The sequence below is a fragment of the Falco peregrinus genome, chromosome 7, assembly GCF_023634155.1.
Source record: "Falco peregrinus isolate bFalPer1 chromosome 7, bFalPer1.pri, whole genome shotgun sequence".
Classification (NCBI taxonomy): domain Eukaryota; kingdom Metazoa; phylum Chordata; class Aves; order Falconiformes; family Falconidae; genus Falco; species Falco peregrinus.
The window spans coordinates 52,688,385-52,708,697 of NC_073727.1; the positions used below are offsets into that span (position 1 = coordinate 52,688,385).

General features: G+C 41.1%; 1 protein-coding gene across 3 annotated transcripts in view; it reads right to left on the reverse strand.

The window, feature by feature from the left end:
* The window catches only part of RPS6KA2 (ribosomal protein S6 kinase A2), a 321,471-nt gene that overhangs the window by 24,400 nt on the left and 276,758 nt on the right, over positions 1-20,313 (reverse strand). For all 3 annotated transcript variants that reach the window (XM_055810898.1, XM_027777485.2, XM_005230881.4), the window contains 3 exons: positions 18,912-19,014; positions 13,890-14,020; positions 12,014-12,139 (listed from right to left, as the gene is read on the reverse strand). In XM_055810898.1, coding sequence (XP_055666873.1) covers positions 12,014-12,139; positions 13,890-14,020; positions 18,912-19,014 — 360 coding nt within the window. The remainder of the gene's footprint in view (positions 1-12,013; positions 12,140-13,889; positions 14,021-18,911; positions 19,015-20,313) is intronic.

Here is a 20,313-nt window from a genome sequence, read left to right on the forward strand (position 1 = left end):
GTGACCTTGCATGAGGAAGACGGCTGTGCTTCTCACATGGAGTTCTCCATCACTACAGTTGTGAGACTGGAAAAAGGCAAGAGGTAGGAGGTGACAATTTAACTGCCTTTGCTGTCTGGAAAATGAACAGCCTAAAAGAAAGGTTGAGAGAAAAGCAACAGAGTGAGAAAGAAGGCAGAAAAGAAACAGGATATGCACTGATGGGAAGAGCAATGATACAGGCCTGACGAGAAAGGATGGGGCTCTGGCCAGGCTACGCTGGAGCTAGCAGTGAGGAGACTGCGGCCTGTCGTTGGGTCTCCCTGTGCTGGGGAGAAAGGACTTTGTGCATCTTCAATGAACAAAAAAGACTGCAGTCAAACATTTCCTTGGGTCTGACTTGATTTTTTGCCCTGAAGGGCAACAGTAGCCATCTCCCTTCTTGGCAAAGCTAAGTGTGCCTGATCCTGGTGCTGTGGTTTAACCCCTGATGTCGTGGTATGTGCCACTACCACGGACTGCAGCAACAAGCCTTCATTTTGTTTTAGTGGATTTATTCCACAGCAAGAACCACAAACATCGGGAAGCATTAAAGGTACACCCTGCAGCATGGGCATGGATACAAAGTAGGTTGTGGGGCTCTGACTGAGGAGCTCTAGCGGGTCATGCTGCGGAGGGGCATAAGGGCTCTTTTTGCTCCTGGTCCCAAATGGGACCAGCATCTGCCTTGTCTTCAACTGCCCCAAGTGACCCTTCCTGACAGCTGAAACTGAGATACAAGAGTGTAAACTGGCAGCTGACCTACTGATACAGCCCTAATCTGCTGCTCTGGCTACAGCAACAGAAAGTCCAGCAGAAGGTCAGGGCAGACACCTGGGCACTGCGATACCTTAAACGGCCACAGCCAAGGCTGCCAGTGTGTTTAGGCAGCAGGCGTAGGTAAAGCTCCTTTTGACCAGAGCCAGAGAACTTATGATGACTTTGTGGAAAAAAAACATGGAGGAGGAAGAGAGCTTTATACACTTTTTAAAGCTGCTTCGTTTTCTATTACATACTTCAAAGTTTTTTTCTAAAGCCTATCCAGAGTGCAAGCATGGGTTAATCACATTTAAGAAGAGATTCATATAATACAGTGTGGTGCGATGTCCCTGTAGCCATCCTTTCCTTTTCTGGGTGGGGAGGGATGTGCAAAGGGAGAATTAATTTTGCGTCCCTTTGCACATTAAGTCTATGCCATATCTATGATATATTTGAAAATTCAGGGCACCACTGGTAGAACTGACTATAGGTGGGATTTGCATCTCTTCTGAAGCAAGCAGGTGCAACAGCATGCACAGATTTTAACATGACAGTTGCATCTACAATATTAATTCCAATGAAAGTGTCAGAGATAGAGTTCTGCAGTTCTGTGCCACTGGAAAATGTACAGGTTTCCCCTTCAGTAATATTTCCTTATCTAAAAATAAGCCCTATTCATGCCAAGCATCTGTTTTAATTTCGTTCCTTTTTCGATGTCAAATTACTCAAGCAGGATGAAAATTATTGCAGAAAGGCTAATATTATTTAAAAGGATATGGTATAATTTTGCATTTAAGATGTCTCCAAGGAGAACTATTCCAAGCCTAATAGTTTCTGAGGGACTATTTGCTGGGCTATTAGTTTTGATTAGCTCCAGAAATTCATTCCCCCTATCCATGCTTAAATCTTCTAGAAAAATAGTGAAATGACTATTAAGAGAAACGGGCCTAATTAGCAATACTTTTCTGAAATAAGGACTGGCCATCAGATCAAACCGTGCAGGTAAGACATTAAACTTTCCGCACACAGAGCATGCCCACTCTCTGCAACTGTTTGCTGACTTTGTACTCCTAAACTGTCAGCTGGAACTGCAGTACTTATTAATTAGTGTTTATACAGTAGCACACGTTTTCTAAGCAATGCAGAAACATTAACAAATCTGTTTCAATAGCACCTGGGTAGCATAAAAGCTCATTTTAGAGAGATGTCTGCAGTTTTGGAGGCAGAATAGCTTGGTGGGAAAGGCTCTGCACTGCCTTTTAGCCTGCTCTGCTCAGCCCTAGCACACGTCCTTGGATCAGACTGATGAGTTTTCAGTCCATAAAATGACTGCAGTGCTACTCCCACCTTCTTTCAGAAAAAGCTTCAGGGGATGGAAACCAGTATATCAGATTCAGATCCTATAAAAGGGAAAAATTATTACATCAATATGGAAGACAAATACAAGAAACACAGTTTAAATGGCCACAAAAGAGAAACAGAGCCACAAAGGACCAAATTCTGTCCAAAATACTTAGGTATTTGGCAAGCAAGCTAGAGAAGAGAAACAAGATATTACTAAGCTGTAGGAAAACTGCCTGATCCTAGGTCTCAGAAAAGGTCTAGTTAGCAGTGAGAAATACCATCATCTCACATTCTTCAGAGGCTCAGCCACACCAAGGAGAGAGGTACTGAGAGATTCATGACCAAATGGGAAGGAGGCTGCAGGAATCCATATGCCAGAGGGGATGTACAGCCACTGCACATCTAAGATTTGCTCTGAAGCTGAGTTTAAGAGATGGTCTGCACACATTTCTGTATTCCTGTCTGCCTCCTCTGTTATTTTGTTAAAACTTAAGCAATGCTTAATCCCATTTACCCAAAAAGTCACCAGCCAGCAATGGGTCTCACTCCTACAAAGAACCTTGCTGCTTACAGAAGTGCTCAAGGCACTCCTGGCCCTCTGCCTTGCCTTCTTCTCCCAAGTCCTTCAAGCAGAGCCCAGTACGCTGTACTGGCCCATCCTTTCTGAAGCGGTAGCTGCAGGCTCCTGCCTGTTCAAGCAGTGCCTCCTTTGGAGGACTGACTTATTTCTATGGGCAGAAATCCGAACACACTCAAATGAGAACAACAGAAAAGTAAGACTCACTGAAGTTTTGCAGGTATTTGACTAAACCCAAATCTTTAAAACTCAGGACAGCATGTAAAATATGCTACATTGCCTCCTGCTGTGGTGAGTGAAATTGTACACAGTGGCTGTGTTGCAGTGTGGAAGTTGGGCCTTGGATAAAGTTGTTTGAAATGGAAAAACCAAGAAAGCCTTCAAAAATACTCTCACAACCAGACATAAGATCCTCATAGACAATTTTCTCCACCACTCCTTCGCTACCTCATCCATTTTACTATAAATAATTTAATCTTTCCATCATATCTAGATGACACCCATCCCTACTGTTTGTAATCATTCTTGCTGTATCCACCATGTATCCCAGTTGTAGTCTAGGGCTCTTCATGCTGCTTTATTTGCAGAGTGCTCTGGAGAACAGCCCTCCCTATGCAGATCCAAAGAAGCACAGAGATTTGTGCCTAACTCTGCTCTGAAGCGTGTATCTCCTACATGGCGACCTATAGCCCACTGACTCTGGTGCCATACTACCAGCTCAAGTATCCTTCAGGCAGTGGAAAACGTCTTTTACTGAAGTGTCTGGACAACAGGATTTCCTGAATCCCAGCTTTATAAAGCAAATTTCATGGGAGAACATGGTGTTTTCTGTGGTTTATCAAAGTAAGGACAGGTCTTATACCTCTGACCCTATATTTTGTAAGGCTGTATTTCCATTAATATGACAGATCAGGCTGTTTTGTGTGTGAGGGGGAGGACGTCTTGGTCACCTCCTTGAAGAGTCTGTTTTACCAACTGCTGTCACCATCAGACTTTTTTTTTTCTGAAACTCCCTTTTTTAGCTTCAAGACATTCTGCCTTTAGCAGCCAAATGGTTGCCATCCATCATTTATATCACCTTACAGATATTTATAGATTTGATTGCATCCCACTGGACTCGTCTGTCTTACATCATATATATTTGTAGCTCTCTTGATAGATTTTGCCTTGTAATTCTTGCATATTTTCTGCTATAGACTTTTTCTAATTTGTTTATATGCTATCTTAAACCATGAACAGCAAAATAGCACATGGTCCCACAGGGTTTAATAGTCCTACTCAGGTACTGCAGGCAATTATATGCAGGCATGTTAGTAAGACAGAAATCCATAGATTTGTTTTTCTATTTTATTAATAAAACTTTAACTATGCTAGCAATAAATTTATGCAATGCTTGTCTGATGCTGGTATTAAAATCTTCATGTTTCCATCCTACGGATTAGTTGAGTATATTGAACAGCTTCATTACATACCATTCAGGAATGAAAATTTTAGGGGACACTGAAGTCAGAGATATTTTCTCAATAAAATATTGGAAAGTATCTTCCAGAATCATTAGTATGATCTTGCAGAGGCAAGAGATATGCTCTTCATAGATAATTTGATAAGCCATTTTGGGGAAGAGCAGACAGTTAAAGGCTTATGGAAGCCCAGTTATCACTGCCATTTCCCTTCAGCTGGGTAACGGGTTTTTTAATGAGGTCTTTTTACATCATGTCATGTTCTCCCTGATGCCCCCCAAGTGTGACACGTGATAAAGCCATACTCTCATCCATACAAACCACACTGTGACAGCCACCCAGCAAAATCAAGATGAGTTTGCATGACTAGGGACTGAATGAGAACTGAGACAGGACCTCGGCATCTGATCCATACCCATTCAGCCCATCCTCTCCCTTGCAGAGTCCTGTTACTGCTCTGCTCCAGCAGCAGGTAACTTCTGCTAAATTTCAAAGTTAAATTTAAAGGGGATGCATTTACCAGTGAGTCTGACCTGGAGATCTGTTCACATACCCTGGGGCCTGACTCCTGTACCATGTTCTCGTGCAGGCAGAGGGAGGAAAGTCTGGATGAACAGTGCATGGGTACCTGCTAGTGATGACAAGCTGGCAGGCTCAGGACCAAGGAATCTGAGGTTATCCAGCAAACTTTCCACTGACTTGCCTATTAAAATACTGATATATTTATCCGTGTTCCACCAGACACTAGGTACCTCCCAGACAGACAAAAATAGACATAATACCTCCCCTGAAAGTTTCACGGTCTGTTTCACTTCAGAGGAAAGTCACTTTAGTGATTTTCTATGGTTAAGGAGAAACAAATCTAAGCAAATCGCTCTAGATCTGCAGTCAGCTTAACTGGCAAGGAGATTTGATGACCTTTGGACTGATCTTTTTTCTTCCTTTTTTTTCCCCCCCTTTTCCTGTTTCAATAAATAAAACTACATGTGTTTGGGATTCCTGTTTTCTCTAAAAGAACTGCAAAAGAGTGTACCACGCTGCATCTTAGATGCACTTAGATGACTACATTTTTTTTGGTTACTGACTCTGCACTCAGCACTAAACTCGTGATGTAAGCATAATATAGGTTATGGAGAAAATGTGGTGGAGCCACCTAAATACTGCTGTGTAACCTCCTGCCTTTAGATTAGCATGATATACTTACACCAACCACCTAAACCCAACCAAACTAAGACTGTGAACATCAATGAAAGAGGAAAATGAAGTGTAAAGAAATTATGAAGCAAGTGTGGAATTCATACAACTTTTGATGACTATGTCACTCACTGTTATGAGCAAATAAATAGACGTATATAGCAATTCTGATTACACAGGCCTGCTAAAAACAGCTCTCATGAGTTAATGACTACTATTTATTACAGCATGTTGACATCACTTCTCTGCTGGTATTGCATTTTTATAGCTATTTAAAATGCAGCTTCTCCCCAGTCTGCACATACCAAAACATGCTGATCTAGATGTACTTTCAGTGCTTCATAATTACCAGAATTATATATGAGCTGTAGGATTTACTAGGACTCTAATGTAAGCTAACCTGTATCCCAGAGGCAGACAGACTGCAAAATTTGGCTTTGCTCACAGCTGTTGAATACTTGGAGCCAAATAGTTGGTTACTACATTACAGAGATAGGAAAAAGTCATGAAATTCACATGTGTTTCAAGATCCAAATTCCACTGTGATATTGGCATCTGCAAAATTGGACTTGTCATTTGGGACTATGTCTACTGTATATTTTAGTTCTTCAAGGGAGAGAGAAATTTCCTTTTACCTAGTTGTTCACTCTGGCTCTAACAGCATGGAAGGACTAAAAATCCGTAAGACTTAACCAGTTAGGTATTTTTTTGACCTGGAGAAGGAAGAAGTTGACATCAAGCTGTTGAAGCTGGCACCTATGCCACCCACCTCTGCAATGTCTGGGGCAGTAATTGATTTGGGGTTAGAATAGACCATAGTAGCAGCAGTGTCTACTCGGCTATTATCCACCAGTAATCTCCCCTGAAGTTAAGGAGTGAATATAAATAGAGAAATCTTTAGAAAAAGGAGGATGCAATCAGGTCCTTTGCAAATTTACTTAATCTGGCATTAGTAAGAAGGAAATCTGAAAATCCAGCTTCAAAAACTTCACTACAAGTACGGATCCAAGCTTGAAACCAGCACAATGGCTTTAAGTAGAGAAAAATGTTTGTAATACGCTAATAGCATCAAATCTCTGGCAGATTTTGAAAAATCTGATTCACCAAGAACTCTGAACTGTAGCATTTCCTTTGTTTTCCAAATGAGAGCTCTTAATCTGTTTAGGCTTCCATTGCAGACTTTCTTCCATCCACAGAAATCCCTCCCATCTGCTCTGGCATCATTCTTTTACTTAGGCTTATTTTCTCTAGATACTGATGTGACTGAAATAGTTTGATCTGATTTTCCTTTGCTTCTGACCTCACTGTTACATTTATACCCATGTGAAGCTTGTAACTGTGATCAGCAATGCCAGTTCCCTTTGCTATTAAAAATCATTAAGCCTGCTGTAGTCAGGGGGATCAATATTCTAGCAGAAGAATCTGAAACACATTAGAGGTCCATCAGAGGAGAAACACTCTTTTTTTTCCATCTCTGTTCTTTCTACCAGAATCTTATAAAGCATTTGGAAGAATGAGCAATATACTTACTCATATTTCATAACTTTATACTTTTTTTCACTTGGGAATGAGATGGAAAAAAAGTCTAAGAGTAAAATTTTACAAGTACTTCGGAGTATGTACATGCAATAGAATATGATACAAAGATCTGCTAAACCAACATCTACCTGCACAGACCCAGGTAGATGGCTACTAGTTTCAGGGTAGACTCAGTTTGCAGGAAATCTGGCTGTCTACAAAGTTTTCTGTTGCATGGGATTGAAATGCTCTCAGAAGTGGAGATAGAAGTCTGAATTCTTAAATATTGCATTTAGAAGCCTGAAGGCATGTTTAAAATAGATTTAGAGTTGATTATTAGCATTTCATTTTTACAGAGGACATGGAAGAAGAGGGAATAGGTTGCAAGAAAATTCTCTTCTTCTGCAGGTTCAGTCATTTGATTTACAAAGCCAGTTAGATGCCTACAGGTGCAGAGAGATGTCTGAAGGGACTTCCAAAAGCACCTCGGAGTGACATGCCTAGTCACCGAACTCAGAAAAAAGTGAAATTCCAAATCTGTTCAAGTGCATTTACAACACCACCAAAGAACTACTTTGCACTGCTAGGTGTCTAATTATCTCTACAAGATGTCCTCCAATTAGTTGCAGATGGCCAGCAAAAGGAAAAGGGTTGACGTGTTTTGCATTATGATAAATATATTCTGCTTCTGGCCTAGGAAAGGTTTTGTTTTGCAGAGTGGATTTTCCCGCTGTAGCTCTGACTCAGGCTACTCTGGCTCGGTACTCTGCTGTCTCAGTGTGGCACTACACAGCAACAGTAAATAAGGCCTGGCGAGTGGCATTCTCCATGAAGGGATTATTTACACAGTGACACAACGTGTGTCTTTCCCGTGGTGATGCTACCATGCCACTTCCTTAACTCCTTCCCAATCACCAGCTTCCCCTGGGGAGAGGGGATGATGCTCTCTGACGTGTCAGCAGTTCATCTTAAATAGGGAGCTTTTAATGAGGTGGTGCCAGGCAAATGGGGCTGCTGCCTATCATACAAACTATCACTGCAGATATTTTTTTCCTGTGAATGTTATGTGTTAGGGAGCACTGAGAAAATTATATGTACCAAAAAGAAATCAAAAGCATCTAATTACAGTGATTTTTATAGAGAGAGTTAAAGGGACTGATATATAATTATGATAATATCAGTTGCAACTCCTGTACTATCTTATTACTTGAAATGGGTGGCATTGTGCAATCTTTATAAAAATGAGCTACTTTGATAGCAAAATTATATAATCTTAATACGAAATAAAAATAAAATTGAAGGAAAAGTAGAACTGATATATTGATAGGAGTAATAACCAAAGAGGCAGCGCTCAATATGCTGGGAAGACAGTACAAACAGAAACCCACCAACCGTCTTGTCTCCAACCCCAAAATCTGTGCTACACATATGACTCACACTGTGTCAGAAACTGAGATGCTGCATGTGTTGCCTAAACTGATGGTCAAAATAAAGACATGTGAAGACATATTGGCAATACAAGAAGAGAGTCATAAGATGTGGAGGAAGAAAAAACTAAAAGTGGAAAGATTAATAAAAATGGGAAAGAGCATAAACCTAGCATCAAGGTGTTAAATTCTTTTGGAGTTTTGAGGTCTCCATATGTTGAGTTTGCTCTGGATCCTCTGAGGTACTCCAGACCCCCAGCTGCTGAGGAGTTGCTGGAACCTCTTGGGTTCAGTCACTCAGAAAGCTCTGAAGACCAAGGTCTTTCTGTTTTGGTTTCATGCTGGCTGTATTAAACTGATAAAACCGTCAGCAATACTTGATATAAATAAAAGTTATTACTTCAACATACATTTTGTTCATCACAGATGTAATTTAATTACAGTGTGGCTGTGTGCTTCTCCCCTGCCTTTTCTACATAAATAACAGCCACTAGCCACCAGCGGTGGTCATGATGGCTGCATCTGGCTGAAGTTGGACTTGGGGAGACAGGTAACACAATAGCTAAGGACCATAAATCTTGCTCAGAAGTTGAGAACTAGTTGAGCATGCACCAACTGAAATATGGCTGGTATGCAAATATGACTATACATCAATCATCTTACTCCATAAGTACCAGACAGCCCAGGGTCCATGGAGCTCTCCTGCATGGCAGCACACCAGGATCTCCCCTTGAGTAGGGATGCCTGTAAGGGTTACTCCTTGAGGCTAAGAGATTCCTTGCTGCAACAGATTCTGGGTAACTGATTAACAGCAAGCTGAAGTTTGAAATCTTAGCTAAGTGGTATAAAGGATTGATTGTGCACATATAATCTGCACATATGATCAGTCATATAATTGAACACCAGTCCTGTTCAGCTTACTGATCAATGACCTGGATGAGGGGACAAGGTGCACTCTCAGCAAGTTTGCTGATGATACAAAGCCAGCAGGAGTGGCTGACACACCAGGAGGCTGCGCTGCCATTCAGTGAGACCTGGGCAGGCTGGAGAGTTGGGCAGAGAGGAACCTAATGAAGTTCAGGAAAGGCAAGTGTAGGGTCCTGCAGCTGGGGAGGAACAAGCCCACGCACCAGTACAGGCTGGGGGATGACTTGCTGGAAGGCAGCTCTGCTGAGAATGACCTGGGAGTGCTGGTGGGCAGGAAATTGCCCATGAGCCAGCAGTGTGCCCTGGTGGCCAAGAAGACCAATGGGATCCTGGGGTGCATCGGGAGGAGCATGGCCAGCAGGTCGAGGGAGGTGATTGTCCCCCTCTACTCTGCCCTGGTGAGGCCCCATCTGGAGTGCTGGGTCCAGTTCTGGGCTGCCCAGTTCAAGAGAGACAGGGAACTACTGTGAGGGTCCAGTGGAGGGCTGTGAAGATGATCAGGGGACTGGAGCATCTCCCTTATGAAGAAAAGCTGAGAGAGTTGGGCCTGTTCAGCCTGGACAAGAGAAGAGTGAAAAGGGATCTTACCAATGTCTATAAATGTCTTAAGGGTGAGTGTCAAGAGGATGGGGCCAGGCTCATTTCGGTGGTGCCCAGCGACAGGACAAGGGGCAACGGGCACAAACTGAAACACAAGAAGTTCCATCTGAGTCTGAGGAAGAACTTCTTTACCTTGAGAGTGACAGAGCACTGGAACAGGCTGCCCAGAGAGGCTGTGGAGTCTCCTTCTCTGGAGACATTCAAAACCCACCTGGACACAACTCTGTGCAGCCTGCTCTAGGAGAACCTGCTTTAGCAGGGGGTTGGACTGGATGATCTCCAGAGGTCCCTTCCAACCCTGGCCATTCTGTGATTCTGTAATCCTTTAGACACAAACCATTGACAAAATCTGGGACTAAATCTGAATCCATCTGTATCTAGACTCCTCTCTGAGAAGACGTTTAGAATGCAAAGGGGTCCTTTCTGAAACTCATGACTCAATGGGAGGGTCTCCAAGACTGTTTTGTCTGACCTTGTCCTCTATGCAGTAAATAATTAAGTGTAACTTGCCATTGAATCTTGTTAAACTACTGTTGCATTTACTATGAAGACTTGTTAAATCGCTGTTCTATGTCAATAAACATATCGATACGTCCTTCTTATGAGCAAAGTGTGTTATTCCATCATGACACAGAGAAGCCATACTTACTATAACATAATGCCATCTCTTGACAAATGTCCTGGCCACTGGAAAACTCTAATTTTCCCATTCATTAGAAATGAAAATTCTAGTTTGTTCGTGAGCAAGCCACAGACCTGCTGGTAGGCCCAGGCTCCTCAGTATGCTGTAGCCTGGAAAAGTCAACTGTTATTTGAGCAGCGACATCAAGAGATTGTCAGTTATTAATGGTTTCCAGGTTTCTGTGGCCACCACGTAGAGGCTCTAAAACTTTCATGGACTTTCATGGATACTGCATTATCATGTCTTGTAGTGGAAAATAAGACTGAATAAAAGGTTTAATATTATTCTTCTGACTACCTGTATCTCATTTATGTTATGGTCTGCAGTTTAGATCTTCATTAAGTTCCCATCATCTCATTTGATAGCCAAGACACAATCTCATTTATAAGCTATGTTTACATATCCTTTCTAAACTTTTAAAATATAAAAAGTAGAGTGCCAATTGGTTGGAATCCCTCATTTACTGCAAGTATGGTAATAAATTTCTCTGTGTACTAATTTCAAGGAGCTACTTTCTGTCTTATGCTCACTTAAGGAATCTATTCCCATGAGATCATACAGAATGAAAGGATCTGACCTAACTGTTCATGTCTTTTCAAATTCATTATACTAATTCCTCATTTAATTCAAGCTTGTCTCTTTTTTTGGTGTAAGAACAAAAACATGAAATGCTTCTCTAACTTATGAATGTTTTAGTTGCTACATCTTTTTCATAAAGAAAATTGGATGTTTGGAACTCTCCCTGCGAGCTGTAACCTCACAACCATTTGCCACATACACGGTAATAGTTGCATACTGTTTATTCAATAGCATTTAACAGAGACCGTGACTTAGTCCTCTGAGCATGACCTTCCGAAGCAGTCCTACCAAAGTTCTTCCCTATTAGAAAAAGTTCCATCACACCTATATCCTAGCAGCCTCCTGGCCTCTGCTGCTGTGGTAGCTCTGTTACATATTTTGTTGCTTGACCAAGTCTGTAGCTCACTGACTTGTCTTTAATATCCAGCTAAATTCCACCAAATGAATATTTTAACTCTCTGCTGAAGATTGCCTTTTGCTCCTTTGTGTAGCAAAGTGGTTTTGAAGGTGATCATGGTTTTCACTGACAAATCTGTCTAATTACAACAAAAAATATCAGAACTAAGTAACCTGAAAAAGAATAAAAAGCTATTTCAATGTTGCAATAATTTTATATGTTATTTTGTTTATTTATGATGATTCAGTGTAGGATCTGTTAAAAATCCCATCGTTTGCAAGGAACATGAGATTAACAAGATTTCCATGTGAGACTGTAAAGTTTTTTTCCATCCAGGAATTTTACTTGATGAGATTAAAGTGTGAGAAATAATATAAGGCTTATTAAACTTGTCATCTTCCAAAAGAGAAAAAACCCCAAGCAACACCCACCATGAAATCAGCCCGCAAAATATCCACTGACCGTAGTGCTGCCCAGGCTGGCAGAGCAGTCTCAACCACATTTCTGGAATTTACCACAAGCCTTTCTTACCTTCACTGCAAACTCTGTTTCTGTAGCTTTATGAACACATCTCTTGCACACTGAATAGGAGCCAATTCCTATGTCCTCCTTGACCTCGTATCCATCTGTAAAGTGGATGTTGTTCCCATGTAACTGCTATAGGGAAAACCAAAGGAAACAAGGCAATCAGGATGTAGGTATGTAAAAGCAAGGACTAGCCTCGTCTTAATAAAGGAAGGGCTTGATCTCATCTCCTTCACAGACTACTCTTGTCCTTAGCAGTTTTTCTAAGCCCAGTTACAAAAATCTGAAGCTTTTTACTTAAACAAGCATGTCCCCTCTCTTTTTACCTTTTCCAGTCTGTAAGATGGAGTTGTCTATGTAGAAGCAATGGCAAAAAAGCAGTGATTTTCTGAACTACTTATGGAATGCAGACAATCACCTCCTGTTAGAAATTCACAATCAACTGTAGGCCCAAATCCCCTCACAAGCCCAGACAATATATTTCTAATACCGAGTCACTAGATAACTTAGAAACTACTAATAGCTCCACAGTCTTCAAAACAGATACCCACATATGTGGTGTGCCTCTAGACCACTGGAGTTCTTGTCCAGGGTATGTTTAATTATGATTTCTGTGTGAGAGAGGTTACTATTTTAAGCCAATCTAATTTAAGAAAATATATTACTAGTGAAAACAGTAGCAAAATACTTCAAAATTTCTAATTTTATTTATTGAAGGCTGTAGAATGAACTATGGCATCATTAGTACACATGCCCTTTGGAAAATGTCTGGGCAGGTGGACTGGTTAGATGGTGAAACCCAGATCTGATGCCTTGCTGCAAATTCCATCCCAGGATTCAAGAAATGACCAGCAGCTCTAAAAATCCTCTAGGATCTTCTGTCTAAAAATGTAACTGCACTAGAAAAGTCCACACAGAACCTTCTAGATTGTAAGGCATTCATGTGTTAACATTCAATACACTTTTACAAAGCAAGCAACAGGAATATTTATAAAATTTCTGGGATGTAATTGCTTGGGTAACATTTCACATAGTGTTGCATAAGAGAATCTTTAAGAATATGACATATTCCACTGTGAATTCTTAAAATAAGGATGAAAACTATGAGTACCTATGAAAACCACAGGCAGGAACTCTCCCCTTGAGGCATGTATACTTCTGGCTGTGGACAGGAGAGGAATTTTTTCCTTGTGGGAAAATTGCTGCATCTTTGAGTAGTCCAGTTCTTTCTCTCGATTCAGTGTTCCCCTGGTGTATTGAGCCATTTGTAGCAATTTACTTCTGGTTTAAATTACAATAACTGGAGATCATGCTGCAGGGGAATGGCAGCAAAGAACCAAATGTCTGGCAAGTGTACTTCCCCCGTCAAGCTTCTCTGGGTTACGTGAGTACACCCAGGCTCCCAGGCTGTGGGTACAAGGGCAACAGGAACACCTTGGCCTCTTCCACCCAGGAACCCGGGTTTGGGGTCTGTGGGAGCCTACAGCAGTAGTGCATTAAGCTCCTTTGCCAACACAGACTGTACCACATAATCCAAGACAAAACCATTGAGAAGACATGCGCTTATGGAAAAAAACACTTCATTACCTGACCTGTATGCAAAACTGGAATAGTGTTTCAGGTATTCAGAAGTACTTTTCATTTCAGTTGTGATAAGGTGCAATTCTTATTTCTTTTGTAAAGCCTGTGGAGAACATGAACTTACAGACAAAAGCCTCTGGGAAAACATTCTCTTTTTCCATCTCCTACATGCTGCATGTAAACGCCTTCTACCTACACTGGGTAGCTGTGAAATATCAGTGAGAATGCTGAGGCAGTTTAAATATACTATGCACATATGTATCTGCCCACCAAATGTGAAGTGTAACATCAGCATCAGTACCTGCACAATTGGGTGAACGGTGATTTTGTGCACATCTTGTTGTGCAGGCTCCTGCACCAAGTTAGAGGCAACGAAGCTGAACCCTCTGAAAAGATTATGAGCATTGGCACTTGGAGGAACACCTGGGGAATCTGTAGAAGAAGAAAGAAAATGGCCTTATAAAGATCATAAAGAACACTGTACAGCACCTGCAACAGACAGTTACCCCTGTCAGTCAACAGCTGATCCTGCCAAACTGGCAGACACACGTAAATATAATTCAACTTCCATATAAAGGCTTTGGTGTGCCTTCTCCATCCCTTTCCTCTGGATCTGAACAGTGCAGGGATATTGTTTGCAGAGATCTCTTACCTTGGATATAAAGGCTTTTTTCACAGTACATGTTCATTCTTAGGCAAAGCACTGCCTGTGCGAGGAGTCCACACAGAGAGAGAAAGCACAGGATAACGAGGGCAGGAGAAAGATGGATGACTCAACGTAGGCCACCCGTTTGGCTTAGCAGAGGTTCACCAGGGGGGTGGAAGAAAGCTGCAGCTGCTACATCTGTCTTTTGCAGCACAATTTGACTACAGAAATTACAAAGGCTAAAGTGCTTTCTGAGAAACGTGGTATGTTGTGTGGGTCAGGAGCATGTAGAGAAGACAGGACCTGAAGCAAGTGTAAAAGCACAGTGCTCCAGTAGTGGTGGTTTGTGGCTTCACAGGGATCTTCTGGAGCAGCTTTAGGAGCTGGGACTTACTCCAGGGAAGACACTGGTTGACTTGTCCTCAGGTGAGCAAAATGACTGGGATGGTTTTAACTAACCTTCATGGAGATTTCCTCCTCATTCCTTCCTCTGACATGAAAAATCCAGGGGAGGCATAGCTGGAGTTCAAAAAGCCCTGAATTATTCTACCTTTGGAATGAAATAACTAGAGAGCAATTCCCAGTACCTGCACCACCACTCAGTGAGAGAAACAGCATGACAAAGCAAGAAGAGAAGAGTTGTGTTTCACTTAAAATTCTGAAAAGCTTTAAAGAGATCTTTCTCCCCAGTGTATGTTTTGTCCCAGGCATTTTCATAAGCCGGAAAGAGTCAGATTGCAAACCATTCCTTGGTAGCTGGGTAGGTAGTATAAAATCTAAAGTACTAAAATCTGTACACTTTTTATTTGTTCTTTTTTTTTGAGGTTTGTTTTTTTTCTCCCTTCCCCTTCACATTTCCTCCAGTGCAACGTGTCATTTACCACGGCAAAGTTACAGAGCTAAACTTCCTTTAGAAAGCTATCTCCTTGCAGGAGGTGTGTAAAAACTCAGTTTCACTGATGTAAATACATCCCCCCCACTGGACCTTATACCTGGCTCGGCTGCCCACACCATCAGCACCATCCGTTAGTGTGTAGGGCAATGGCATGGAAGACTGAGTATTGCTTGAGGTCCTGAAAATATATGAGAATGTATTTCCTTGTGTGGACACTCCCTGTATAAATCTACTGGTCAAACGAACAGAACATCTGAAGCCAGAATATGGTTAAAACAAATTATCTGCTCAGAAATGAACAAAACTGAGACTGTAGCTAATTCTATGTCTCATTACAAAGCTGCCTCAGCTTTGACAGGAGTCAGAAATAAGCACAGCAAGTCAGACCTCACTGCGAAGTACATGGAGAAACTTGTCTTTTGGTAAAATGATGCGAGCCATTTGTTTATCTCAGTGTATTGATGGGCACTCTCTTTGCAAATACATGGATGAATCACACCAGACTTCTTGCATCACTGGGTACTTCTTGCAGTGGCGTATATACAGCAGTGATTTTCCAAGAGGGATTAATGAAGAGAAAAGAATGTTTGCTTTAAAGAAGGAATGACAATAATTCAAATCTGAACACTTCCGAACTTCAGAAAAGCTGTGATCTGGCTCTAAAATGTAAGCGCTAGGTCATGTCTATTTAAAAAGAACTGTTCCTTCATAATTCACTGCCAATCTCTTCATCAAACACTGTAGAAGAACTACTGATAATTTGGTGTTCAGTATTAAATATTCATCACCACAAACTGATATGCCCATCATATGAATTAAATGTTAAACCACCTGTGCTAAGTGCAAAATTATGTTTAAATCATGTTAATTAACTGATAGCAATGAAACCTAAATAATTTTCCTAGTCTTGATAAATCCATAATCATTTCATACGTCTGAATTAGATCCATAAACCACCTGTGCTAAGTGCAAAATTATGTTTAAATCATGTTAATTAACTGATAGCAATGAAACCTAAATAATTTTCCTAGTCTTGATAAATCCATAATCATTTCATATGTCTGAATTAGATCCACTTACAAACACTAATCTTGTACAATGGTTATCTTTCTCCCTGTGAAAGTCATAATGTTTTGTCCCACTAGAGCATCTAACTTTACAGGATTTTCAAAGGCTTCATAAGTCCTAAGTAATCTACTTCAGCATGCTTTACTGGGGTTTGCAAACATTTTATCTTATTTGCAGAGGAGGAAATTTAGATACTTCAGGTGCAATTTTACATATTTTTTCTCAGTAGTAAAGCCAGTGTAAACATCCCCGCCAGTTACAGCGTGCTGCCCCATCACTTACAACAGTACAAATATTTGTGGACTTAAATCTAAGTTGTGTCACCAGAATGATCTTGGTTTGATCCTTGTTCAAATCACCATTTATAACCTGGATTGTTTCAGTCTCCTGTTCCCTGTCAGGAGGCAAGTCAGCACAAATGAGATGTAACAATGGAGGACTTGTGAAACAAGCGGCCAGAAAAAGTGACTCCAACTCAGATGAATCCCTGAGAAAAAGTGATGTGAAACTATACCCATAGAGGTGAACTGCCACTGTCAGAAACCACATCTTTGGTTCACTCAGAGCTGAGGTTAGGAATCTACAGAAATATGTTTCAACCTCCAAGCTAAAGAAACTTTCTGATATGGCAAGTCACTGGATCCAAAACTTTGACATAAACCTTTTTCCAGGCAGGAGAACTCATTCATAAAGACAGTGTAAAATGACTGTATACATCTGGGCCACCTCCTTGGTAATATCTTTCTGACAGATTCATTAAAACACAACTGCATTATCATCATGAAACAGGAATTATTAGAGTGCTTTCTGTCTGGATACACATTCTTAGTAACAGGGTAAATTCGTATGGGGCCTATGTCATGACATAAAAAAATAAAAAAAGAAAGGCTCTTGTTTGATTCCACAGGCAATATGAGCCAGTATTAAACACTCTTGTGATGCTTTCCTTTTCTGGTTGACCCAACCAGTCAAGAGTCAGGGGCTGAAAAATATGCTGCCAGTCTGCAAGGGCTTTTCTATCACTCTGGAAGTGTAAAGGTATTCACGCTTCCAACTAAACCTATTTTGAAAAGACGGGGTTTGATTCTCAGGCACTCGCCGTAATAGCAGGAAAAAAAGCAGAATTGAGGCAGGCCGTCTCCCACCCCAGCCACCACCCCAAGACAAACTTTTCAAGTCAGTGTCTTGCATGTAACATCAAATTGAATTAGGCAACAGTAGTAACATGTACAGTGTAAAATATAACCCAGGGCATCAATACATGCATGGAGTACAAGGGCTTGCATGCCAGGACAACCTATCAGTGTGAACTTCCAAAGCAATCCAGACTCTTAATGCTTCTCTGAGACTTTCCAGGGCAGTACCAGCCCGCACTTCTCTCAAGATCAGACTAAATTGCAGTCTCCAATATTAACAGAAAATGAGTTCCTCTGAAATCTGAATTAATGCTAAAATCAAACGTGTGAAATAGCTGGTATCCAAAGACCATTTGTTTTCATGCAGTGGGACAGAAATATCAAAACATACTGGAGACAGGTGGATGTTTCAGTAGGACCTAAATAACCAGAGTGTAATATTTTTATAGCTTGTGAAAGTTGCCACAGCCTTGCCAAAAAAACTAGAAAACAATACTGAGAAAAGATTTTGAGTAGATACCACTATTTCATACCCCATGAAAGGAAGTTTGAGCCAGGCTTTGGATAGAAGTTTGGGCTAGTTTTAAGAAAAAGGCTGAAGGTTGTGATAAGCCTGAATGAAAACTACAGGAAATCTCAGCTCTGATTGATGTGCTATAATGCAGTCAGTTTTGTAATGAAAGCACAGATTTTTTACTCTCACTGCAACAGTTCTGGGGCAATTTGAAGGTTGAAGCTTGAGACCTTATACTTGGTTATTGCAACAATAGTACGTGATATTTACAGTGCTTACCATCTTCAAAGTGTTTTACAAACAACAGCTAATTAATTTTTTACACTTTAGAATGTATACGTAGGTACTTTACACAGGAATATCTCAGGCAGAAATGTAATGTAGCTTATCCATGTCTAGCAAGAGGTGACATTGTAACTGGGATTACCACGGTGAAGTTACTGGTATTGTTGCTTTCAACTAAAAGAGTGGAAAGATGGTGTTTTGTGCAACAATCGCCTTCATATATATAGTGCACAAAGTGTGATATTCCTGTTAGGAACCAGAAAGTATAGGAACAACATTCTGAATAGAAGGATTTTCTAAATACTGTGGCCCAAACTTCCTGATGGCATAACTCTGCTGATCTGAGAACTTGATGATTCTTCATTACTGTTAACCACAAACTAACTTCCAACAGTCCATAGTCTATAGGATTTCATAATTAAAGAAAACATCTATGGAATATATATCATATACTAACTTGCAGAGATGCAAAGTTCTTTGAAGCCAAGGTAATTTAAAATAGTTAAATTCAGCTAATGTAAGCAACAATAATATAACAGCAAATCAATAGTCATTTTTCCTGTAAAAATGTCCTTCATGAAGACAAATTGATGTGAAGTCGGTAAAATGCTTGTGAGCTTCTTTCCTTGGAAATGCAAAACAGCCTTTTCTTCCTGCTGGATATTGCAAAACCAATTAAACCCACAGGTGATCAGACTTTTAGACTCCATTGAAATGGGGAGGGGAAGAATGAATTTACTCACTGAAAAGATGCATTACCCATGTACCACCTTACTAACCTGTAGGGGTCCGAGATGTGAACTCTGGATCAAAATGAAAGGTATCTTCTGGCCGTCCCACTGCGGGCTTGAAAGGCGGCTTGATTTCTTTCCTGTAGAGTTTCTACAAGGAGAAGAACAGATCTCCATCAATGACAAGCAGTGCACCTTCAGCATCTGCAGATAGGCTCCCCCATTTTGTTTAGGATGTCCCCTCTCAGCTCTGTGCCATACTTACAGGACTGACAAAAAAGGATGACATAGCCACAGCTCTGGCTCCTGATTGATGGGATGACTTAAAATCTGTGCTCTGGATGGTTCCTGCACTTTTTAGTTACTGGCATCCACAATGTAAACACAGATGTTTCTGGTAAAAAATTAGCCCATAGACTGGCACAATATTTCATCTGGGGCATCTGGAAATTCACTGGTCTTCAGGGCAGGACTGGAACGTGCAACTGTGTGTGGGTGACTTCAGCAGCGCAGCGATGGCAATCAGGACAAAGAACCACCAGGAAGTGGTGACTGTTTTAGCATTTATAATTTTTCAAGAACTAGCAATATGTTTGACACCCTGCCAGACTGAACTGAGCAACAGGCCTGGCTGCCTGGTGTTTACAACCTAAACAAGAGACTTTTCTTTTGGCGTATCTGGTGAAAGGGAAGGGGCTCACAGCTGAGGATTAGATGAAATTCCCATCAAAAGATGTTAGGAAGAAAGCACTGTGGATGGGTTGGGAAACTTGTTGAAGGCTTAAATGTGGCTTGAGCAGAGCAGCAAAATCGAAGAAAACCGTAAGGAAGAGAGGAAGGTATATAACAGGTAAACACTGCTAGTGTGTGAGCTTGTGCTGGCGAGTGAGGGCGCATGTAGGGGATCACATAAGTAACACTGTAAATGCATGCTGATGCACTGCTTTTATGGCAAGGGACTTTGTGGCCTCTTTACTCATGCTTAGCAATCTTTAAGAAATTGCTACGCTGTGCTCCTTTGCTAGCATTCACACACACACTCACACACACACTGGGAGACAGACACACTGAGGTGCAGCACGTCTGGATCCGATCCAGAGCCTACAGGGGTTAATGGAAAGACCTATTGATTTCTGTGATCATTGCATCATATCTGCTTGAAAAATGGCGAAAAATTATCATGATGCTGATGGCAGCATGGTGAACAGAGCTCCAGCTGGAATCCCTGCTCCATGTTTCAGTCCCTAGACTGCATTCCCTTTCTAGCAATGCTTTTGCTCTCAGGTTTCAAAGGTCTGAATTAGTTGCCACAGACAGCGGCCAGTAATTAACATGTCCAAGCACAAATATAAAGTTTCATCTAAACTTTCAAATCATGATAAGAGCTGGGGAGCTCAATTTTATGACTATTTTTAATATGTATTTTCTCTTAAAACAACTTCATTATGAG